A 24,972-nucleotide genomic window follows, 5' to 3' on the forward strand; every position below is an offset into this window, starting at 1 on the left:
CATTTGGTCCCCGCTACTGGCTTTCCCTGGTAAACTAGAAGCCCCGTGAGGGGAAAAACCGTGTGTTTTGTCTTCTAAGGTATATTTAACCCCTAACACAGAGCCTGCTGAGTAGCTGGACCCAATATGACGAATAACACCATTATTTAGCAAGCTGTTCGCCCTAAAGCATCCTGCTCTGGGAGGCCGGGGCATTCCCGAGCTGGTAGGCAGGTCTCTGGGGCGGGCACGACGGCGGGCACGACAGACGATGTCCAGTCCAGGGAAGCAGATCTGGCAGAGGAAGAGACGGTCCAGAAAGCAGGGGAGGAGACCCCGACCCTCGGCGCTCAGGCCGCTGGCCGGATAACTACAGCTTTCATCACGGAGACGACCAAGGGGGAGCGACGGACCCCAGGCTGGACGCCCGCCCCTGCTGAGGCTGGGAGCAGGACACGAGCCTCTGGACGCCGTGAGCCCCACCGGATCCCCACGTGGCTTAGCGGCCTCCCGGCCTGACCCTCAGCTGTGGTTCCTGTCTGGTGGTGCCTCCCGGGGCCAGGGTGCTGGACGCTCGCCGCAGGACTCGGGCCGAGCGGGCCGTCCGCATGCGCTGGGGAGAGGTCAAGGGGCCAGCACGGGGCCGCGTGCCGGCCCAGGTCTCACTCCTCCGTCCCAGCCCACGTGCCTGCCCGGCCACACTCAAGCTGCGTCAGAAGGGGAAGGATGCCAAGAAGAGAGGGGGGGGTGTAACATTAGGGGCGCTGGATCCGGTCTGGGGCCTCCACCCGGTGGGGACTCGGACGAGCAGGAGGGAGAGGTCAGGTCAGAACGGAGTCCAAGGAGCAGAGACCATCAGTTTCAAGAAGATGAGACGGGTTCCTGAATATCTCAGGGGCCTTTGGTGGAAGAGGGGACACCAGCCCGCTGCAGTGCAGGCCCGCGGTGAGCTGAACGCTCTCCCCCTGCCGAGGGCTTTCTGGGAATCAGAGGTCCTGCTGCCCCGTGGCTAGCTCGCCCACGGTCACCGCCAGTAGGAGCCCGAAACCATCTCTGGCCAGATGGAGGTGCTTGAAACACCAACCTGTGTTGCTTGAATTTCTTTTGTGTTGATACAGAAAACAGAGTCAGGACTCAAGTCACAAACTAGGAGAAGGTTAATTATAACCAGCATCAGGAAGGTGCTTCTGTCGGAGCTGTCTGCACAGAAGGAACGGTCTTTTAGACTGGCGACTTCCTGGTCCCAGGGCGCGTCCAGCAGAGGCTGTAGGACTCCGGTCAGGTTAAGTACACGAACAGTGCGCAAGGTAGACAGTAGAACCAGGAGCCAGGCCGTCCTCTGACTTCAGCCGGGTCGTGTCCATCACGGGACTCGGCCTCTGTGCACCGACACCTGCTGAGCGTATGTTGGCTCAGCCGAGACATGTTTAAAGTTTCCAAAAGTAGTTTTGCTACCTGGGCCCTGGGCCCTCTCCTGTGGGGTGCCAGGCCCACGTGGCCTGTGTCGGCATGTGTGGGCCAGCCCGCAGGAGTCCCGATGACAGGCAGCTCCCACGAGCATCCTGGGAGAGTGTGACCGGGTGTCAGGGCTGGTGACCCAGCCAGCAGGGGACTGCGGCGGGGCCAAAAGCCATAGGCCGTGCACAGCGGGCAAGTAGGTGTCTAGGTAACGGGGGGTGTCCGGGGGGCACTCAATGAGCTGCCATTTGGGACATGATGTGTCCTCCCCCATTTCCCATCCTAGCTCAGCCCCTGGGTGCCTGGGGCCCCGCTTAGGAATGCTGGCTTTACGGAAATTCATCATTTCTCCAATTCTTGACCCTCCTAAGAGGGGTCATCTATTATTATTTAACATAAAAGGCGAATACGCTAGTCACAAGTGAACCGTTACATGCTGAAGTGTCAAATAGCACAAAATCACCGCAAATGTGGAGAAGCCTTGCTGAATCACAAACCACCGAGAGAGAGAAAGTGTAGAAGAGTAAAGATGCGGAAAAATGTCAGACAGGCCCCTGAAACCAGAAGGGGCGCTGCTAGGACCGGGAATGGGGGACAACCCTGGAGCAGAGACCCAGCCCCAAGCCCCTGCTGGCTGACCTCACCGTTGAACCTGAATCCCGAGGCCACTGAGACCCCGCCCGCCCGCCCGCCCACCGGTTCGCACTCCCGGCCACGCCCCTGCAGACCCCGCCCCCCAGCCCCACCTGTTACCGCTCCCCTCCCCGCCCCGCCCCTGTCGGCCCCGCCCGCCAGCCCCCCGTGTTCTCACTCCCGGCCTCGCCCCTGCAGACCCCGCCCCCTAGCCCCACCTGTTACCGCTCCCCGCCCCGCCCCTGTCGGCCCCGCCCGCCAGCCCCCGTGTTCGCACTCCCGGCCTCGCCCCTGCAGACCCCGCCCCCTAGCCCCACCTGTTACCGCTCCCCGCCCCGCCCCTGTCGGCCCCGCCCGCCAGCCCCCGTGTTCGCACTCCCGGCCCCGCCCCTGCAGACCCCGCCCTCCGGCCTCACTGTTAGCTCTTCCTACTCCGTGGAGACCCCGTCCTACCCTGCAGACCCCGCCCCGCGCCTGCAGACCCCGCCCCCCCGCCCACCTGTTCGCGCTCCCACACCCGCCCGGGGTCGGGGACAAGGCCGCGGCCTCCAGGAGGAACTTCACCTGAGAACAACGGTGTGTAAAACCCCATCCCTTCAACTTGACCGTCCAAGCCCTGTTGACACGACACCCGAGCTCCTGCCCAGGATGAAAAGAGGGGTCTTGCGGAGGGAGAAGCCGCCCCCCCCCTTCCATCGAGGCATGAACACGAGGGCAGGACATGGGTGCAGAAAACACGATAAAACGGAGGGGAAATCACACCTAACACCCCGCGGAGGGCACTTAGGGTTTCTGTGTTGCCAACCACCTTCCACACGTCTGGTACCGATTTCAGATCGCAACCCCCATACGAGGCAAGCCCTGTGTCACGACTATTTTCCTGCCTTACAGGCCTCAACAGGCTGATTTTTACATCGTCACCCAACTGCCCATCGTAAGGACGCGCTGTGATTTACTTACCTGCTCAAACCCTGGCCTTTAATTTGGTGTCTGACTCTCCACTACTGGACAGGGTGCCGTGCTGAAGCACCAGCGGCAGTCTCCCGTGGTCCCCCCACCCGGAGGGAGGTCTCCCGTGGTCCCCCACCCGGAGGAACCACCCCCCCCACCAACAAAAACAGCTTTCTCCAGCCCTCATTACGCTTACTTAAATTTTTGTCAACTCCAAAGGAGAAAAAGTCATTCTGCGTGTCGTTTCTATGTGTGGTTCTCTGGTTAGCCAGGCTGAAGGAGTGTGTTCTCACCGGCCTTTGTATCTCTTCTGCGGTGGTTGTCTGTTTTTACTTTTGGCATTGTGTTTTGCTTTCTGAGAGGACTTTTTTCTGATGGGGTTCTGAGACTGCTTTGTGTAACAGGGATGTTTACTTCTTGTCACATTTGCTGCAAATATTTTCCGTCGTGTAACATTTGCTTTTTTAAGCAGGCATGTATTTTTTGAAGGGTGGAAATCTAAAGTTGCGCACAGGCCGTGCACAGAGGCGACAGTCTCTCTCTCCATGTTCTCTTCCGAGGTTCCTTCCCATCTCAGGATTGATTAAATATTCGCTTTGTTTTCTGGAGCTTACTCGTGGTTTCTCCTTTCGCATCTGACTCTTTCATCCGCCTGGAATTTATGTCGATGGCTGGTGAGAGGCGGGCTCTAATTTGATTTTTCATCCAGGGATCTAATCTCCAATCTCCCCGTTAACATGCACTGAAGAACCTACTGCTTCCTATTTGGTTTTCTTTCTCTTATCGCTTCTCAGCCCTTGACTGAGATCAACTGTGGTTTTCTTCCTCCTCTACTGGCTTCTTACATAGTAGGGATTATTTCAGGGCTTCCCCTTAGGGTTCACTGATCTATCGCTACTGATCCTGCAGTAACACCACCGGGACTTAATTACTTAAGTTTTAGAATACATTTTAATATCTAGCAAAGTCCCTCTCAATGATCTTCTTCCAAAACAAGTTAAGCTATTCTCGTTTATTTATTAAAACATCACAAAATCAGTACTTACTCCCCCTTAAAATTCCTAATTTTCTTTTAATAAAACCCTTTTTAAAAATTTTTTTAAAGTTCATATATTTATTCTGAGAGAGAGAGAGGGAGAGGGAGAATCCCAAGCAGGCTCCACGACATCAGCACAGAGCCCGATGCAGGCCTCAAAGTCACAAATCGTGAGATCATGACCTGAGCCAAAACCAAGAGTCGGACGCCCAACCAACTGAGCCGTCCAGGTGCCCCTTAATAAAAAACTTTCGGGATGTTTTCCCTCCACATACAACTTTGGTCACACCATGAGTTTAGACACACAGTCATCATCGTAATTTTTAAAAGAGTCTTTAATGGTGGTTTTGAATAATTCTCTTTTGGCCGAGGTGTGTAGCTGAGGGGATTGCTTTAAAAGTTCCCCTAAAAAGTTTCCTTTTAGCTGAACTTTTATAGCCTCATGGTTAGAGAATATGTCTGAAGATTTTTTTGTGATATTTTGAAACATGTGGCCAGGAAGTTGGTCGATTTTTGTCAATGTACCATGGGTGCTTAAAAAGATGTATTATTTGTTTATAGGCTACAAAGTTCAATATTTATCAGTTATTGAAGCAGGCAGTGATTCAGGTCTCAATCTCCTTATTTATTTTTGCATCAAAGTTCCCAGCGGATGCTACTTTTATCCATATTAAATGGTCCTTCTAGACCATTTAATGCTTTTTTGCTTTGAATTCTAGTTGGTTTAAAATGAGGATTTCTCTTCAATTGCCCTTTGGTTTGTACTTACCTAATAAATCTCTGGTATTCATTTGTTTTTCCAGGTCTTTCTGCTTTAGGAACTTCTTCTATAAACAGCATGAAATCAAATTTTGCTTTTAAATCCCATCTAGGAGACACTGCTTTCGAACAGCAGAGGGAAACTCAATTATGTTGACTGTTCTCAACTGTGAGTTTGGTTTTTTTTCTCATCTGGCTTCACGCTTTCTGTGGTTTTATTTTTATTTATTTATTTTTTTTTTCAACATTTATTTATTTTTGGGACAGAGAGAGACAAGAGCATGAACGGGCGAGGGGCAGAGAGAGAGGGAGACACAGCATCGGAAACAGGCTCCAGGCTCTGAGCCATCAGCCCAGAGCCCGACGCGGGGCTCGAACTCACGGACCGCGAGATCGTGACCTGGCTGAAGTCGGACGCTTAACCGACTGCGCCACCCAGGCGCCCCGCGCTTTCTGTGGTTTTAAATTCTTCCTACTTCTTCTGTTCTTCTGCTCCTGACGCTGTTTGTGTCTCGTGCAGGGGTGTGGAGGGGGCACGTTCTCAAAGAGGGGAGAGGTGGGGCTCTGGGGCGGGGTTTGCGGACTCCCCAGCCCTGGGGCCCACACGACACGTTGTTTGGACCGCCCTGTGCCTCAGTTTTCTCACATGGACGGCAGAGATGAGTGACAGCAGCCCCCACACCCCACAGAGCTGTGGTTAAGTGACATAACACGTGGCTGGTGCCACTGCTGTCCTCATTGTCACACTTCCAAACTCCACCTGTGGTTACCTTTAGGTCTAAAAATTATTTAAACTATATCTCTCTAATTATCAAAATTGAGTGATACGGCTTTAAAATTCTTTTCTACCTAAGAGGACCAAGGTAGTCCGCTCTGACTCATCCTTCTTTGTCTTCTCTCCACTTTCTAATCTGAGGGTTTGCAGCCTCTACCTATTACGCGTTTTTTTCTCCTCGTCTTCCCAGAGTCTGCTGTTTGCCTGACATCGGGGTTGGGTTTTGCAGCCATGGTGTTGCCCACCCCTCCTGCTCTCACATCACCCCATCAAGACCTTTACTGGGATTCATTCCCCGAAACTTCTGAGCCCATAGAACTCCAAGCAGGACTTCTGTTCCTGTGTCCTTGCGGGAATGACACTAATGCCTGAAATGTAGGGTTCCAGAGGAGAAGCGTGCTCTGTGTAGCCCATGTGTCCTGGGATGGCTGAACCTTCAAGTTCAGACAGTTTTCCAGAAGGAGTTGATTTGCAAACGTGTAGGTATGCCTTCATTTCCCTGTTCTTATATGTGTCCATCTGTCTGATGTTTTTCAAAAAATTTTAATATTTTTTTGGGAAAGAGAGAGAGAGTGAGAGAGCAGGGGCAGGGAGCAAGGGAGAGACAGAATCCCAAGCAGCCTCCACACTCAGCACAGAGTCCGACATGAGGCTCAAACTCACCAACCGTGAGATCATGACCTGAGCCAAAACCGAGAGTCAGACGCTGAACTGACTGGACCACCAGGTGCCCCCGATCTGCCTGGTCCTACCCCCACCCCACCCCTCAGGCCGCCAGTTCTGGAAAAGTTTTCTTGGTGTACATCTTTGATGATGCTTTTTTTCTCCAAATTCTGCTGGTTCTTGGGTTTGGCCTTGATTCTAGAACCTCGAATTCTGACCCACGATTCACCATCTCTCATCTCTTTGTTCTGTTCTACATTCTGGAAGAACTTTTAAGTTTGTCTTCCACATCCCACATCTTTTAAAAACTCAGTGCCTGCAATGTGAATTTTCTTTTTGCTCAGACAATTTTAGTTTTCTGGAACTCTGTGCCTATGTGAACCAAATACAGTTTCCTTTCATATCTGCTCCCTCTTCTTTGGCACAGAAATCACAGCCTCTTGCACCATTAGAGAAGCCCCAGAACCTTCTAATGTTGCTCTCTCCTCTCCGTCTCTCTCATAACAACGTTCTTCTGCACCTGCAGGATTATTTCCCCGTTCTTAATGCAGCAGGTTTGTTTCCAGGGCCTCAGGGAGGATCCCCCCCACATGCTCTGCCGTGAACTTGCCTCGGTTTTGGGGTGACTGTCCAGACCCGGCACCTGCCTGCCTTGGGCTCTTCTCTGTCCCCAGGGACACTGGCCTCTCCCTCCTCCAGCTGGAGGGCAGGCTTCTTCCAAAATGGCAGGTGCTCTCCTGTCCTCACTGACTAGCCCTCTGACCCTCCAACCAGTGGTTTGCAAGGTTTCAAAGTCGTGGACTCCCGTTGGTACAAAGATTCTGGGCGCGAACCCCTCTACTGTGTGTGTATTTATCGTACGTTGCACACAAGAGTTACCATCCACTCGCATGGTGAGTACTTAAAGGCTGAAGTTTTGTAATAAAAATGACTGGACAGAAGTCTTTCCCATCGTCCCCGTGGGTCTCAGTGTGCATCCCACGCTGGCGGCCGCACCGCAAACCCCTGGGGGCCCATCAGAACCCACAGCCCCTTCTCAGCTCTGCCCACAAGGGCTCGGCCTGGGGCTGTGTCAGCCCCACCCAGGGGGCCCCCTAGACTGCGTCCCCACTCCTTTCTCAGCCTTGAAGCCCCCTGCCCGTGGTGGCAGGGGTCTGTGGGAGGGAGAGGCCGAGGAGGGGGCTGTCCTCGCTTCTTGGCTTCTGGCTGGCGCAGACCAGACCCAGGGATCAGACCAGACCTGAGACCCAGGCATGGGAAGGTTGGCTCTGTGTGAACGAGAGAAAGAACGGGCCACTGGTGGTTTCCGTCCGGTGCCAGGGGCGGGGCCTCCAGAATCCCATTTCTCACTGAAGCACAAGTGTGTGGAAAGAGATGAACGTTCACACTGTCACCAGCAAAGCCCTGCCGACAGGCTGGCTGTGTGCAGAACTCGGAGCCGGGAGGGAAGGTCCACAGGGAATCCGTTCAAGAGGCTGGAGGTCGTTTGCCAAGCCTTACGGATCCCGCCCACGTCATCCTCTGCTCGATCACAAGACTCTCTGCACTTCATCAATGTTGGAGTGTCCTTGTTGCCGTCCCCAGGGCGCTGGGGACGCCCACGGGGGGGGGGGGGGGGGAGGCAGGAAAGCCCACTTCCCGAGCCTGCGGCCCCTGAGGCCGGGCTCTCCCCCAGCCGGGCTGTTGGCGGCGACAGAGCTTAATGAGGAGGTTCCCACGACAGGCTCGGGGGAGGGCTGTGGGAGGCGGGCAGGCGGCCAGGAGAATCCCGGAGAACGCCCAGGCCACAGCTGTCAAGCCCGCAGCCGTGATGGAAGGCGGTACCGGGTCCAAGGAAAACAAGCTGTTGCCGCTGCCCTGCCGGCAGCCAGGGGCAGCCCGCCCTGGGCGAGGGCCACCTCCGTCTCCTTCCTCAGAAGGAGCAAATGTGCAAACCCGTCCTTGTCACATAAAAGCCAACCTGAGACACGAGAAACGTCTTTTGAAACGCGTCTTGCCGAAGAGGGGTCTCCATAGCAACCCGGGAGTGTGTGTCCACGACGAGCAGGGGTCCGGGCCGACGACAGCGCCGGGGTGCAGAGCCTGCCCTGGGCATCGGCACATGCGCGGTTCTCGAGGACCGCCACGCTGCTCTGTGACCTCGGGCAAGCCGTGTGCCCCTGCTGTCCGCGGGGACAGAGGCGTCCCCGGGTCAGCTGGGCCAGATGGAGGTCACCTGCCGGCGGCCCGATGCCACAGCCCCCAGGGCAGCCCAGCTTCGGGCCAGGCTTTGACTGACTGGCTCCTGCCCCTTATCTATGACCCGACACCGGGAAGGGCCATGGTCACTTAAGCTGGGCCCTGAAAGAAACTGCTTGGTCACGGTAAGAGGAGTGTTTCCCCGAGTAGGAAAAAGTGCACTCGTTTGTACATGTTGTCACAGTCCCGAAGGCTGGACTCGGGCAGACTTCCCGCAGGGCTCTCCCGGGGCTGCTCTGGGTATCGGCACCCAGGGTGCAGGGCGCAGGCCGACAGCGGCCGTGAGGTGCCAGGGGTCAAAGGGCGCCTCGGGCGACCCCTCGGGGAGCCCTGGAGCCCGGACGGCCCCGGGTAAAGGCGCTGGGCCTTTACAGGCCTATGCTGACAGGTCTCCGCTGGGGCTTTAACCTGGGCCAGGCAGCTCCCTTCAGCCAGGGCAGCTGTGGGGGAGGGGCAAGGCCTGACAACCCCCTGGGGGGAAGGACTGGGCGTGTGGGTGGCACATCCACTCGGCCTGAATTTACCCAGAAGTCCCTCCTCACCCCCCTCCACCCCCACCCCGGCCAGGACCACGGTACAGGGGCAGGAGCTCAGACAGCAGAGGCCTGGGGTCTGAGCTCCAGCTGAATGGCCGTGACCCTCTGGGGTCGGGTCTCCTGGTCCCCGGGAGAGGCCAGGCCACAGGTTCCTTGCGAGGGCAAGAGTCGCCTGGGGTGGGAGACATACGTGGGCCGAGTTCACACTCTGGGCCCACACGTGCCAGCTCTCCCACACGTCCACCCCAGGCCGGCGCTTTCCCCCAGCTTCCTCAGCTCTAAAGTGGGGATGCTCAACAAGCCGAGACCACGGAGACGACACACAGAGAGCTGGCGGCAGAGCTCGGAGCCAGGAGCAGCTGCCAAGGCTGGGCTGTGCCTCAGGTGCCATCGAGAGGAAGCCGTCTGGGCAAAGGGCCTTTTCACAAGAGGAGGGGGGGGCCCTTTAGGAGGACTTGGGACTTGCTCACTGTAACTACGTGCCTTTGCTGGGACCTCAGCACGTCTGCGGGCAGGAAACCAGGGGAGCCCGGCCCGGGCTCAGAAGGCTCGGTGGGCCATTCAATGCCAAATAAAAGGCAACAGAGCACTTTGCAAACTACGCACTTATTTTTGAGTCAAAAATAGTCATGGACCCGTGGCAGGTTCAATTTGCAATGAAACTCACTTGCAGACGTTTTGTTCCCGGTTCAGCCCATTTGCTCGTCTAAAAACCACAGTGAGCATCACACGCACGCAGGGCTGATGCAAGGGTGTGGGAGGCTTCAGACACCTTAAAGGGCTTGGCGAACTCAATTACAGGTGTTGGAAGGCTCGGCTCCCATCAAGTAGGAAAGAAAACAGGGAAGCATGGGTCCTCATATGGTAGGAGCTGCTTGCTTCTAATTATATGAAGAGGCCACGAAATTCCCAGGAGTTGCCGAAAGATCCCCGTTACAACGATTGATTTCCACTCTCGCGGTGAGGCAGCGCATGGGCCCCACTCAGCACCGACGACAAGGCCTGGAAAGTAGGTGCTATGACCCCTGCTTGCAGGTGACAGACCTGAGGCCCAGAGAGGTACTGTGACCCACACAATGTACAGCCAGGAGTACGATCAGGACTTTAGGGCTGGACCCAAGCCCTCCCCGCGGGACACGCGTCCCCCCACCAGGCGAGCTTGTTAACATGCAAATCCTGTCTAGTGGCTCTGGGTGAGGCCTGAGCCTCCACGTCTAACAGGTTCCCGGTGACGCGAGGCTGCCGGTCTGCGGACCGCTCGCCGCATAGCGAGGCTCCCACAGTGCACAGTGAAAAGGGTTTCTGGGTGAATACCTTTGAGAAAGTCTGGACTCAACAAAATGAAACCAGTTTCCTTATGGCGGGACTTCCCAAAGCCTTGAAAATGCCGGTGAGGCATCGTCAACATCCAAGAGGAAGAGACAACACATAACTGCAAGGTGTCAGCCGCGAGGACGGGCGAGGAACGCACCGGATTCCACGCGGGTTTACAGGGGGACACCGAGGACAATGCACGCGGCACCTAGCTTACCTGGCCTGTGGTCCGGCCCCGCCCGCTCACCCCCACCCCCACCCCCACCCCGGTCCCCCGGCCTCGCTGCCGCCCCAGCCGCCGCGGAGCGCACGCGTGTACCTTTCGCAGACACGCACGGTCCAGGCGGCGATGATCCACAGCGAGATGCTGAACACCAGCAGCACAGTGCCAGGGCAGATGGTCATGAGGGTCTTCATGACGAAGCGGGTGTTGAAGTTGATTTTGTTGAGCGCCCCGATGCTGCGGGACGAGGCGTCCGTGAACAGCTTGCTGTGCAGCAGCATGACGCGGGCAATCAGGTACAGGCGCAGGAACATGGGGATGGACAGGATGATGTCCACATCGGCCTCCGCCCGCGACGGCGTGTAGGAGAAGGCTAGGCGCGCCGTCCAGAAGAACTTGTACTCGCCGGGGACGGGGTGGATGGCGCACACCAGCATCTCCAGGCTGATGCGCAGGACGCGCTCGCAGGTCATGGCTATCCGCCAGTCGTCCGCGCCGTTGTCAATCACGAAGAGCTGGGGGGGCAGAGAGCGCATTAGAGGGGCCAGGGCTCGCCTGGGGCCTCCGGGGAAGGGCCGCGAAGGGGAAGAAGAGCCCCTCATTTATATTCACAACAGGACGCTGGGCCCCTGCCAGGCCCTCGAGGGGACGCGGAGAGGAAACGGTGTTTCCTATGTGAGCGAACTCCCAAGGCTGGTGTAAACGCCTGTCCCCGGCAGAGGAGGGATGCAAGGGCAGCCAGCACCTTGTCCCCACGACGCAGCAGAGTGTTTGCGTGGGGCCCTAGAGCCAAACTGGCTGGGTCCGGACCCTGAGCCCAACACTAACCAGCACTGGGATCCTGGGGATGTTAGTGAGCCTCGCTGTGCCTCAGTTTCCTCATCCGGGGACCAGACAGCACCTGCTATGCAGCCATCACTGGGAGGCTGTGACGGATTAGCCTACGCGACAGGCTTGGCCCCGAGCCGGCACCCAGGAAGCATTAGCAGTTAGGACTCTGGGCACCACAGACGGACGGGGTCCCGCCTTTGTGTAAAATGAGGGTTAGGCCCAGTGATGGCTGTGGACCTTGGGGCCCTTCCCCGGCTTGAAGCGGAGATTCCTGCTGCCGTGTGGCTGGGCCTGGCTGGCGCTGGGGTTCACATGTGGGGACGGCCCTGGCCCCGTTCTCAAGGACCGTCCCACCTGAGGATGTGAGGCTAAACGAAACAGCTCGGATGGAGCGCAGCCTCCGCAAGGGGCACCGGGAGAGGGCGCTGAGCCCAGCCGCCAGCCGGGACTCCCCTCCGGCCTCCCCCAGGGCAGCCGAGCAGGGGGCTCCCAGACGCAGGTTTCCACAGTCCGCAGACACAGAAAGGCCCTAGTGGCTGCTCCGTGGGTGCCCTCTGCTCCTAAGTGCCACCGACAGGCCACGCCATGGCCGTGTGACTGCTGGCCGGACTCTTCCCACACAACGAAAACCATCCACCCTGTGACAACCAGCATCGGGTTACGATAGAAACTGGGTTCACCGTGGGCAGGAGCTGAGGCAGTGAGTGGCAGACCTCCCTGACTCCCCGGTGGGGAGGGAGACGGGACGCCAGCCGCTGGCTCTGCCCGGCTTGACAGGAAGGTGCCGGCCCCCCACGGGGGGTACCACGTGCCCCTCAAGGGCCTGCTGGTGTCAGTTTCCCGGAGGGGGGGGGCAGTGGGGGTCGAGGCCAGTGAGTGGCACTGGAGTGTCTGCACCCAGTTATTAGCTGTGTGACCTCAGGCAGGTCAGACCGCTTCTCTGAGCCGGTCTCCACCTCTGTCCCGGGACTGTTAGTGTTGACCCTGCCCGCCTCGGGGGGTCAGCGTCGGGATCCAGTAAGACAGATGATATGAGGAAGGGTGCATCAGCAACTACTCCACATACGTGAGGCATCCAGGCGGCCGGCCCGGGGGTGGGGGGGTGGGAGGGGCACTCACACACGGCGTGGGGGAGCGATGGACGGATGGACGGACGGCCATTCCCAGCTGCAGACTGAGAGCCTCTGCCAGATGGGGCTCCAGTGCAGGGACCCACAGGCTGCAGGGTGGCCAGTGTGTCCCAGGAGATCCCACTGCTGTCCCCCATGAGGACACCCTTACGCCCACTGCCATCTGACCCCTGGAGCCCCAGGACGGCCTCGCTGCTCCCAGACTTAGGAAGGACCCCACCCTGCCACGTTCTCCCTCAACTTCCTCCACGGCCCTTACAAACTGCAGATCTTGGGGCGCATGGGGGGCTCAGTCAGTTAAGCATCTGACTCCTGATCTCGGCTGAGGTCATGATCTCACGGTCTGTGGGATCGAGCCCCACATCGAACGCTGTGCTGACAGCATGGAGCCTGCTTGGGACCCTCTCTCTCCCTCTCTGCCCTTCCCCTGCTCACACGCTCTCTCTCAAATTAAATACATAAACTTAAATAAAGTAACAAATTGCAGATCTCAGTATATACTCGTCATGTTTACTCGGTCCTTGTGGGTCTCTCCCCCTGGGATGCTAGAACTGCTCGGACAGTTTGCTAAGGACACCCCTGCCCGGGGCCATCCAGACCAAGCAGATCTGGAGCTCTGAGTGTGAGGCCCCGGCATTGGGTGTTTTCTTCGAGCTCCCCAGCCGACCGAAGTGTCACCGGGCCGGGGGTCCGGCGATCCCAGCGGGAACTCCAGAGGGACAGGGGCTGTGTCCTCCGTGTTCCCTGTGACGCCTCTGTGCCCAGCGCAGCTCCTCACATAGACCAGGTGTTTGATGACTGCTTTCTGTGGGGGCCGGTGTGGCTGAGCTCTCCCCTCGGGCTGGGTCTCCTCCTCTGAGGGCTGAGGGGGAGGTCAGATGGTTCCCTGTCTGGCTTGGCCCTCCCACCTCTCTCTCCTCCAGAGCCTGGGTAGACGGTCACTGGGACGAAGGGTGTGCAGGGAGGGGACCGTGTCTCCAGCACCTGGGTGGGTGGTCACTGGGACGTCGGTGACTGAAGGGTGTGTGTGTGTGGGGGGGGGACAGACCATGTCGAATGGAAAAGCGGGCAGACTGCCAATGTCCCTCGCTGACCACCCGGAGCGGAAGTCCCCATGAGAAACTCACTCCTAAGCCTGAGACCAATGAAATACCTAATGATTCATCCGACGCCATGGGAAGGACACCCACCAATGCCCAGGGGTGGTCCAATCTGGAACAAAGTGTCCCAGGTAAACTTCAAGCCCAGAAAGTTCTGGAGCCAATCTGGAACCAGGATCTCAAGCAGCATGGACCAGAGGGGTGAGGACCCTCCTCCCCTGAGCCCCAGCCATGCACCCTGGTTCCAGGGCAGCCTCTGTGCCCCGAGGATGCGGACGTGGGGGCCCTCGAGGTCTGCTCTGGGCAGCCATGGGGCAGAGGCCTCGGAGGCCCATCCAGGCTGACCGTGAGCGCCTTCCTACGGTCGCCCCAAACACCGGCCACGTTGTCCCAGATGCTGAGAGCTCCTGTCCCTGAGGTAAGGGTGACCTGGGACCAGTGAGCAGCGCCCTGACTCGAGTCCGCTCCACACATGACCCTCTGCCACCCGAGCAGCGGCTCTAGAGCCCGGAGGACATGCAGCCGTTCCTGCCACCCCGACACCTTCAGTACAACCCCGACAACACGGAGCAGTTAGTGAGAGCCGACCACAGACGTGCAGTGGGGCCCCTGAGCTGGTGACCGCGGCCGAGCGCGGGGCACTCGTGGAGCCTCCAGCGGGCCCGAACCATCTCCCGTGAAGACCGTTTGCTAACGAGATGTGGACGCTGTCCTGTAATGTTTTGGACGCCGTACTGCGAATGACAGAGCAGCCGCGTGGGGAGAGGCGGTTGCCAGTGCGTCGTCTGCTGACCCTCGTGGCCTTGTGGCTGAGCGCCACGGCCTCTGGCCACGCATCACGAGGGGGGCCGTCTCACATACCCCCAGCCCAAGAAATGACCCACACTCAAAATTCCCAGTATGATTTCTACCGAATGCACGGGACCTTCACGGCACGATGAAGTCAGACCAGTGCGCACGTGACCTCGGGCACAGCAGGCACATGCTCAGAGAGCAACAGCAAACGCTTTCCCACACGAGAAGGTGACGCCGGGCGGCAGCGCGGTTACGACCCAGCCGGTGGCAACCATTTCACAACGTAGATGTGAAACGTGTGTGATTTTATTTGTCAATCATTCCTCAACACAAAAGAGCCAGGCAGGTGAGGACACAGCGGGCACCTAAATATGGGTCCGACATTCGCCCAGGAACCGGCTTGTGACCTCAGACAGCCCCAGCACAGAGAGGCAGGATGGGGAGCATCTGCGGAAGCTTCTGGAGCGAGGCAGGCCTGGCAGAGCCTGGAAGGCCTGTCTGTGTCAGGCAAACCCGGGATGGCCACATTCCTCCCGTCCCCCTCGTACCACCAACCCCGCCCCCCCCTCCAGCCTGCATCCTCACACAGGGCTCTGCCTCTCCTCCCAGAGGGAGGTGGCTGTTTCCCAGCCCGGAGGGAATCCCAGCTGGGCCGCAGCCTTGCTGTGGCCTTGGGACATTAGACGCAGCAGCCGAGGGAGAAGGGGCGCAGCGGGGCACCCCGCCTGCAGGGAAGCCCGTCCAGACTGCTGAACCGTGCCTCACTCAGCCGGCTGGACGGAAGGGTCCCGCAGCTCGCCCGCCCGCCCAGCACTTACCTCCTCCTGCCACGGCCCAGAAGGCACCGCCGCACCCCTCCCGCCCTGCATGCCGGCCTGGCCTGTCAAGCATCTGGGCGCCTCTCCGGGGAGGGGGCCCTGACCAGGGCACGCCCGCTTCCCGCACCTCTACCCCATCCCGCGGACGCGGCAGGTCGCGTATCCGACAGTAACTCAGAACCTTCAGGAAGCTGCTGTGTACGTGGTGCAGGACTCCGCCTGCTAAGTGCTTCCCACGTGCGAGCCTGAGTCAAAGAACAAGGGCAAATCGGAACTTACCGGGTGTGCAGGGGAGAAAAAGTGCAGGCAGCTTGGGGACAGTGACTCCTGCCGGCAAATTTGGGGGGTAAACCGGTTAGCGGGCAACGAGCAAAGAGGTCAGTGTGAGCGTTCTTGCACTGAACGGCCAGTCAGACGTAGAAAACACCCAATCTATGTTGTTTATGGGGGCGCCTGGGGGGCTCAGTCGGTTAAGCATCTGACTTCGGCTCAGGTCATGATCTCACAGTTCGTGAGTTCGAGCCCCTTGTTGAGCTCTGTGCTGACAGCTGGGAGCCTGGAGCCTGTTTTGGATCCTGTGTCTCCTGCTCTGCCCCTCCCCCGCGCTCACGCGCGCGCGTGCGCGCGCTCTCTCTCTCTCTCTCTCTCAAAAAATAAACATTAAAAAAAATTTCTTTTCATAAAAAAAAGAAAACACCCAATCTCCATTGTTTATGATTCTCCAGAAACACTCGCATTTTAGCTGTGGCTCTCGGTGCAGCACAGACAGCTGTGTCTGCGAAGCCGGCGGGATCCTCCCGGACGCGGCCCCGCCTCAGCGAGACCATCGCCACGCTTCCCTCTGCGAGCCGCTCCCAGAGTCGCCAGGCCGCTCACGGCTCCGGCAGCCCGACTCTGCAGGGCCGTCCGGTCACCCCAGGACCCCAGTCCCTGCGGCGCCCGAACCCACAGGTGCTTCTGGCCGCGGGGCCCGGACGGGCGGTCTGGACAAGCAGCGGATCCCAGAGGCTCCGGAGTCTCCCCGACACAGCAGGACCCCGCCAGCCAGGCCCGGGAGCCCCTGCCCTTCCCTCCAAGGCACACAGTGGACCAGCCTGTTATGTTTGGAGGTGATTCGCCGGATTCACCAGCTCCCCTGTTCTACTCCGAAAGGCGGAGCAACACAGCCCTTGCTGTGCTTTGTGCATAAGGCAGTCGCTTTATGTGAGCAACACCTTCCATCAAAATGCTCTCAGCTATTGGGGGAGATGCTGCTTAGACGTTTCCTTACTAACCTGAAAAACTTTGATTCTCGTGCAAGTATGAACTTTTTATTTTTATTTATTTACTTTTTAATATTTCCATGTTTATTTATGAGAGAGAGAGAGAGAGAGACAGAGCATGAGCGAGGGAGGGGCAGAGACGGGGGAGACACAGCATCCGAAGCAGGCTCCAGGCTCCCAGCTGTCAGCACAGAGCCCGACGCGGGGCTCGAACTCACAGACCGCGAGATCGTGACCTGAGCTGAAGTCGGATGTTGAACTGACTGAGCCACCCAGGCGCCCCTGAATTTTTTTTAATTAAAGGAGAGAAAGCACAAAAAGCTTTTTGTGTTCTCTGCTGTTCTCTCTCTAGAAGAAAAGCTCCATGGAGATTTTCACCATTTAAAAAAATATATGCAGAATAAAAGCAAAAGAAAGAAACTAAAAATTTTCTTAAAATCTAGTAATAATAATATATTACATAAATATGTATATATATATATATATTTTTTTAATCCTAGAGCATATATTATGTAGTACACCAGTACTATGGGGGTTTCCATGGAAACAACATCACAAGTCCTGTAATACCTAATTAGGTTTCCGCAAGGACAAGAACTGATTGCCAGGGGTGAAATGCATGTCCGGGTTTGCAGGGATGGTTAACATAAACCTCCCGTCAGTAAACGTGCCGCGGACCTGCCGAAGAAAGGGACGAGGGGAGCAAAGGCATACCAAATGTACCTCTGAGAGAGGCCAGCTCGTTCGGGGACGGCCAGAAAAGTCTGCCCCCACTGCCACCAAGACTCAGTGGCTGGGGGACGCGCTAGCCGGCTCTGTGTCGAAGAAGGAATCCTCCCCATCTGACACCGTCGTGACCGACTGAGTCAAGGGATGCCAGGCCACGTGTGAAGTCCCACGGTGGCTCTCCATTCCTGCCGGGCCAGGGTCGCCCCTGGTGCCGCTCCATGGGGCACAGTCTACCCCTGGTCTCCCGCCAGGTGCATGAGAGCCCACGGGGACTCCTGAGCCTGAAGTTTGCTTGGGACGGTCTGAGACCGGTGGTGACCATGAATCCTTCCTGTCCCCAGTTCTCAGAGAATGAAAGCCAGTCCCAGCATTCGAGGGCACAAGTAATCTTCACTCACACAACGAGAACATCTTCATCCCCGACACGGCACCACTGGGGATGAGCATTTAGTCACTGACTATCCATGCACGTCCTCTTCCCTCTCTGGTCCTCGGATCCCTTGTCTGTGACACGGATGGGTGGGTCCATGTGTGATTTTCCATTTTCTCCCAGACATGGAGCCGTTTCTTCCAATGAGATTTTTCATAGAAGTCCAATATGGGGAAGAGATAAACTCAGAGCTGTTTAGGGTAGCGGTAGGGGAGGGGGTTGAGGCATCCACAAGAGTCCTCCGGCTGGGGCATGAGTTGGGAGGGCGGCGAGGGGCGTTCGAGGGGCTCAGGGCCGGGGCTGGTGCCCGTGCCGAGGCCACCCCGGGCCCGAAAGCTAGGGGTCTGTCCACAGTCCTGTCTGGGGCATGTATCTACGGCAGCAGCGGCTGTGTTTTCTGGATTGTCCCCAGGTTAGGCCGACAGGACCCTGCCGCTCCATTGTCTCAGCTGGTCTGTCCTACCTCCGCCCACCTTCTACGGCAGCCCCAGGCCTCCAGACTTGCTCTGAAGGGGTTTCCGCAGGCAACAGCCGTGAGAAGGGGTCCAGGGGCCAATGTTTGGGAAGGTCTCCTGGATATTCACTGTGCTTGTTTGCATACGAAAGTTTCTGAGACTCTCTAAAGAAACCTGCTCAGCTTTGAGCGGTGGTTTCCCACCTATGTGACCATGACTCTGGTTTGGGGGCAGTGGTGCTCAAGATGACTTGGAAAGGCAGGGTGCAGGTGCCGAGGGGCGCCCCCAGACACCCACACTCGCGTGGCCCGGGACAGCACGGCCGCGAGCTCGCCGGGGCCTCCGTCCGCCCTCCCGTCAGCCAGGCACGTCCACGGGCTCTGAGGAATTCTACTCAAAGCGGCACCGGGCGCTCACTCAGCTGCAGGCACCGCTCTGGCCGCTCCACGGACACCAGCTTCTCCAACCCCCGGGACAACCCCGTGGGACGGGCCCCATTATTATCGAATTAAAGATGAGGAAACCGAGCCCTGAGTCAGCGACACGCCCAAGGTCACTCAGCCGGAAAGTGGTGGGGCTTCTAAGCCGTCTGGCTCCAGGGTCCAGGTGGATGAGCTTTCCACCTGCTGCCGTAACAAATTAGCACAAAGTTCATGACTTAAAACACGTTCTGCTCTTCTGGCTCTGGAGGCCGGAAGCCTGAAATCGGCCTCGCTGGACGGAAGCCACGGCCGCGGGCAGGGCTGGCTTCTGCTGGGCTCCGCACCCCCGGGGGATGCCCCCCACCCCTCACTTCCTCTCCCGTCACTGGTTCTCCTCCTTTTGTGAGGACACGTATGATTACGTTCAGGGTCCCCCCGGAAAATGCGGCATTTATCTCCCTGCCTCGAGATCCCGAGTTTGGCCCCATCTGCAAAGTCCTTCTGCCACACAAGGTGATACTCGCCGACCCCGGGGACCAGGCCCCGATATTCTGGGGGGCCGTATTCGGCCTGTCACACCATGCTTTCAGCCACTGTGCTACACCAGCCTAATTTCCTAAACAATTCTGGGAGGATGTTGCCGTTAACCCTATTCTAGAGATCAGAAGGCCAAGTCTCTGAGAAGTCAGTGAGCCGGCAGGGGTCACCCAGACGGCAAAGGCCGCAGCCACAACACAAGCGGGGCCTGCGTCTGCCGCTGGGGGGCTCGGGGCGCACAGGCCCCTGGGGGCTCCAAGCAGGTGCTGTTTTTGTTGCCCCCGGAAACCTGACGAGGGCTCTCGATCCGCCGAACCCACGAGATGCGCGGACACTCCACCGTTTGCGGATCCTTTCCGGGGTTCGCGGGCACCGGGTCGGGAACCCTCGCTCTCGAAAGCGAGATCTCGGAGAGGTATTTGCGCCCCATGTTCACTGTAGTTTACTCCCAGCGGCCAAAGATGGAAGGGGTGGCCCCAGGGCCTGTGTCAGCGGACAAGCGGACGAGGAAAACCGGCTGTGTATAGCAGAAGATCACTCAGCTGTATGAGGAGGGCGCCGACTCGGACCCGTGCCACAGCACGTGTGGGCCCGAGGACACCGTGCTAAGCAAGACACGCCTGCCACAGAAAGACAAACCCCACCATGCCACTTACGTGAGGCCCCTAGAGTCATGCAGCTCGTAGAGACGGAAAGTAGGTGGCGGTCCCGGGGGTGGGAGGAGGGGGACGGAGTTTCAGTTTTGCAGGAAGAAGGTTCTGGAGACGGACGGCGGTGCCAGTTGTACAACACGTGAAAACGTATCTAGCAGCCCTGAAATGTGCACTTAGGACGGGAAATTCTGTGTTGCGCGTTTACCACAGTGTTTTAAAAAGGAACGCTTGCTTAATCCGAGCGTCCACGTGGGGAGCGGTCACGTCTGTCCCTCCTGTGGCGGGTGGAAGGAGGGGGCTCCACGGCCCTGCGCCTGTCGCTGCTGACCGCCGGCCCCTCTAGAAGCCCTGCAACCTGGAGATTGAACAGCCAGCCCAAGTGTCGTCAGAAACAAGCACGGTGAAAGCACCGAGGACAGGCAGGAGGAGGCGGCAGGATGAGAGTCCAGCTGCTCACGTGGCAGAGAATGGTTCACAGGAACCTCTGAAGGGAGCGCGGGTGCCGATGCGGATTTTGCCAAGAACCTGAAGGCCCTCTGACTTGGTAGCGACCACGCCACGCACGGCCCTCCCACGGCCATGCACACGGCTCAGGGCAGTGCTGTCCCTGCGGCCAAGTTGAGTGGGGTTATGAGATACCTGAGGATTTTTTTAAACTTCTCTGCTGTTTGCAGGAATCCAGAAGGAAGAGCCAGACCCGCTCCAAGACTCACATCCCCTCGGGCACCGGGCCAGCCTCTCGGCTAGCAACCCACCCGCCAGCCTGTCTAAGAACATCCTGTCCGGGGAAGCATCCTTCCACGGGGCCAGGGGGCAGCATGGGAAACAGCGTGATGCAAGAAAATCCGTGCCAGCGTGGCAGGTGGAGGGGAACGACCAGTGGGGGTGGGGGGGTACCGGGGGTCAGCCCCGAATGGGGCGGAGGCACGGGGGCATGACCGTAAGTCCCGTCTGCTCTGTGGTACGAACAGGTGTCCTCCCTGCAGGGATCTGGAAGGGGAACAAAGGGCCGCGACACGGCTGACGGGTGTCCCTCTGAGGCCCAGCTCGTCCCCTCCCTGCGCCCCTGCCCTGCTTCTGCAGCCACACCACATCCTCTCCCCTTACCAGGGAGTTGTGTTAAGTGGCCTTTCATCCAGCGACAGAAGGAGGTGGGCTCTCAGTGGAGCCCAGTCTATAAATACAGGGTAACAATAGGAACCAGAATGTTCCACAGGAAACCGGCATGCCTCGCCCTCCCCACACAGAGCACGGAAGATTTTCACAGGGATTTCTGTGTGCGTCCTTCCCAATTACAGTCCCAGAAAGGCAATGGCAAGCTGGTGAGTTTATTCAGGTGATATCCGTGAGACATAGTTCTCTTTGAAAGGAAAGGAAATCTGCATGTTTTGTTATACTCACCCTTCATTCCGTTTAAACTGGTCCCTGAGAGACTTTAACTACAGCAAGAGGGATTTTGGTTACAGAGATGGCCAAACCTTGCACAGGAAGGGGAGCCCGGGGTGGGGAGGGAAGGGGGGGGGTTGAAGAAATCCGCCCCCCAGGGAAGTATTTTCTAAGCAGAATCCAGACCCATCCATCTGGGAAAGGAAGTCCTCTCCGGTCTGTTTTGATGGAGTCGCCTTCTCTTGCCTGTGATCCAGGGAGAAGTTTGACGTTTCTCCATCCCTGAAGGGGTCTCTGCGCGCACATGAACACTCGCATGTGCGCGCGCGCACACACACACACACACACACACACACACACACACACCGGATCAAGGGCAGCTCCTCGGCCCTGCACCAAGAGCAGGAAGCCCCCAACCCCAGACCATCCCACGAGGGAGCAAGCACCCCGAAGCCAGTCTGCCCATTCCAAACGGAGACGGACGGTTCCATCCAGAAGAAAGGGCTGTTTAAAAGCTGTAATAAATCATGTGCCCCGTGAGGTGTCAGACATGCAAACCAGCGAACGCAAAGTCAGAATTGCAAGAGAAGTCGGGTTTTCAGCCACCAGCAGCCGCCCGGTTCCTTCTGGCCTCAGCACAGGCCCAGGGCCGCGCCAAGCAGTGCGTCCCCGCGGCCGGGGTCCCGCCTGTCTGCTGCTTACAGAGGGGATCCACCTGGATCCCCGTCCCTGCCCCTGCAGCAGAGGGGAGGGGAGAGGGCCGTGGGGGCTGGGGCGGGAAAGGCACCTGAGGGTGTGAGGCTTACAGGCTGGGACTGGCAGAGCCCCTGTGAAAGGCAGAAACCACGTGACTGGGTCAGCAGTTACCAGCGTAGACCCCGACTTCTCAATTACTCGTTAATAATACTTAAAGTAAAGGAAGAATGCACCACATCAGTACTCAGTCTTGTAACTTATTCAAGAGGCTGGGAACTACCTCCGAGGGTTAAAGGGCGGGGGCTGAGACACAATCCGGAGGAAGGGCCGGCCAGCGCCAGACCCCAGCTCCGCCCGGGGGCCCAGGCACGGAGGGGGCACAGTGCCAGGAGCTGCAGACGTGGAGCTCGGTGCTGCTCAGGGCCTTCTGCTGTGCAGGTGACCACAGGTGGCCCGCTCATGGCCTGCCGACCGGGGCCGGCCCTCTTCCTCCGCAGCCACCTTCGCCCCCTGCCGGTCCCGTCCCTCCCCGCTCCCTCCACTGTGCCACACTGGCCGCCTCTCAGGCTGGCGAGCTTTCCTCCGGACACGCGGGGTCTGCACGTGCTGCCCCCTCAGCTGAGAACGCCTTTCCCTTCACTCTGCACCAGGTCGGTGGCTCTCTGTCCCCGCCAGCCAGGGCCACCCGGCTGCTCGTGGCACGTGCGCGCTTGCAGTCTCCTGGTTATTTGTGCGGCTACGAGACAGAGGCCAGGAAGCCGTCAGCCGCTCGCGGGCAGGGCCCACAGCCGAACCTGCCTCCGGGGTCCCCCCCACCCCACCCCCGGAGCCTGCCCGCGACACCAGGTGCTTAGTGAAGAAGTTGATGGGCGAGAAAGCGCCTTCGGGGGCTGCCCGGCGGGAAGGACACTCCGTCCCGTGGAACCGGGCCCGGCGGCGCGGGACCCCACAGCCGGCCCTGCTCCCGCGTGGCCCCGCGAGGACTCTGGGAAGACACCTGAGCTCCTGTGGAAGGCACACCGGCGTCACTTAGTCACGTCGGCTCTGCGAGTGCCAGGCCCGGGGCCTGTCGTGTGTCACCAGCCCCCTCTGGGGACACAGCCGCGGCCGGGTCCCCGCAGCCCACAGCTCTGCAAGGAGCCCTTACGGCAGCGGCTGAGGTGGACACCACCTGGGGTCACTCGTAGAACGTTCTCTGAGACGCCGCCCGTGGACTCCAGGAGAAGGACATGCCAACGTGTCTGGGGGACAGGGCACCGCATCCCTGGGGCCTCGGGGCCTGTGCAGCTCTCGGATGAACAAACGCGGAAGCCCCTGAACAGTCACCTTTGAAACCCAGGAGCCCCGTCCCCTCCCTGACCGGCGTCTGCCAGAAGAGGTGGCCGCCCCAGGCAGGCTGACCCCTGGCCCCGAGAGGGCGTCCTGGGTACACGCACGGGGATGTGTGAGAAAGGGGACACGGCAGAACCACCTCTGTGGTGACGGCGGTGAGGGCCCGTCTACTGACCACACCGGAAAGAGGCCGGGCCCTCCCAGCTGACATCTGGAAGGAAGTCGTATATAATTTACTCGACTGCCAAACATTCGGCGACACACGTCTTCTCTGAGACACTGGATAAGGCACTGGGGGGGAGGTGCGCGGCTCAGGGAGGCCGGAGCCTCGAGGGACAGTCACCCAGACACAAGCATCGCACCCAAGAGGCACAGGGGGTGCGTTTGCGGGAGGCCCGGGCTCTGCAAGGGGGAGGTCAGGCTGGAGAGTGAGCCAGGCGAGGAGGGGCGGTGGGAGCAAAGGTGCAGGGCCGGGGCGCAGCAGGGTCGGGGACATGGGGGGGCCGGCACTGCGTTCAGGGAGGGAAGGGCACGCCCGGACGTGACTGCGGAGCAGGGCAGGGCCAGGCCGCGGCCGCCTCGCTGGGAGACGGTGGTCCAAGGACAGTGAGGCGCTGCTGAGGTCAGACGTGTGTGTCTGTCGGATTCCTCGCGGCGACGCGGGGGGGCTGGGGGCGGGAGGGAGGCGAGGAGGCAGGGGTGCCAGCAGCGGGGAGACGGGCGGACATCGTGAACGCCCCCGTCAAAAAGTATTTTCTCTTAGAAGACGCTCACTCAGCAATGACAGAGAGAGAGCTCACGTATGCTTGAGTGCCCCCAGGACGCTTTCCCTGGCCTCCACCCCGCCCCCCGCCTTTACCCACCCCCCACGCCCGGCCTCCACCACCCCCCACCTCCACCCCCCCCAACACTCCCCTCCCGTCTCCACACCCCCCCACCTCCACACCACCTCCCCCCAGCCTCCACACTCCCCTGCCTCCACACCCCCTCCAGCCTCCACCCCACCCCCGGCCTACACCCCCCCCTTGCCTCCAACCCTGCCCCCGCCTCCACCACCCCCCACCCCCCCATCTCCACACCCCTCCGGCCTCCACCCTCAGGCCTCCACCGGTGTCTGATCCTCCCCCCTGCCGGCCTCCACTGCTCTTTGTTGTTGGTCGGTCTGCAACGCAGCATTACGTGAGGAGCGTCCTCCCCGCCCCCTGTCTGCGATCCGCTGAGGGCAGCACCCGCCTTGCACACTGCTCTAAATTCCACCTGCCAGGCCTGGTGCCCGCCATGCCGCTGACACCCAACCACACACACGCGTGCCTTTGTGCACACATAGATGTGCAGGTGTAATTTTTAATTGCGTCAACAATTTAGGTGTAGCCACTGCCCGGCTACAATTCATCTGTCCACAAAGCCTCAGCGAACTGAGTGCAAATTTGCAGTTTGGGAGACGAGTCACGACTCGAGACCTGCTGTGTCCGTAAAGCCGTGGGTTCAGAGGTGTGTGAGGCGGGGGCCCCGGGGGAGGAACATGCCCGCCCCCCCCTCCCCACCCCAGGGACGCTGCACAGACTCGCGCAGGTGTGCGAGCTGCTTGTCATCCAAGGCGGGACAGGACGTGGCGTCCAGAGGCACGGACCCAGCTTGTCTGATCGTATGGTTTGCTTTTGTGATGAATGGACGGGCTTCTCAAATGAAGCTGGTGGGATCGAAACAGCCATTAAACCAGGAAATGAAAAGGGCGTTTGGGAGCCGGGACCCAGGCGTGAGCCGGCTGTGCGTGCGGAAGCAGGGGCTGTTCTGCCTGCCTCGTGACGCACCCTGGAAAAACTGTGACCTT

General features: G+C 59.0%; 1 protein-coding gene across 3 annotated transcripts in view; it reads right to left on the minus strand.

The window, feature by feature from the left end:
• The window catches only part of KCNN3 (potassium calcium-activated channel subfamily N member 3), a 120,973-nt gene that overhangs the window by 41,664 nt on the left and 54,337 nt on the right, over nucleotides 1-24,972 (minus strand). For all 3 annotated transcript variants that reach the window (XM_086694068.1, XM_086694070.1, XM_086694069.1), the window contains one exon: nucleotides 10,662-11,080. In XM_086694068.1, coding sequence (XP_086550194.1) covers nucleotides 10,662-11,080 — 419 coding nt within the window. The remainder of the gene's footprint in view (nucleotides 1-10,661; nucleotides 11,081-24,972) is intronic.

This window comes from Puma concolor, chromosome E4 (assembly GCF_028749965.1).
Source record: "Puma concolor isolate L17-30 chromosome E4, mPumCon1.1.hap2, whole genome shotgun sequence".
Taxonomy (NCBI): Eukaryota; Metazoa; Chordata; class Mammalia; order Carnivora; family Felidae; genus Puma; species Puma concolor.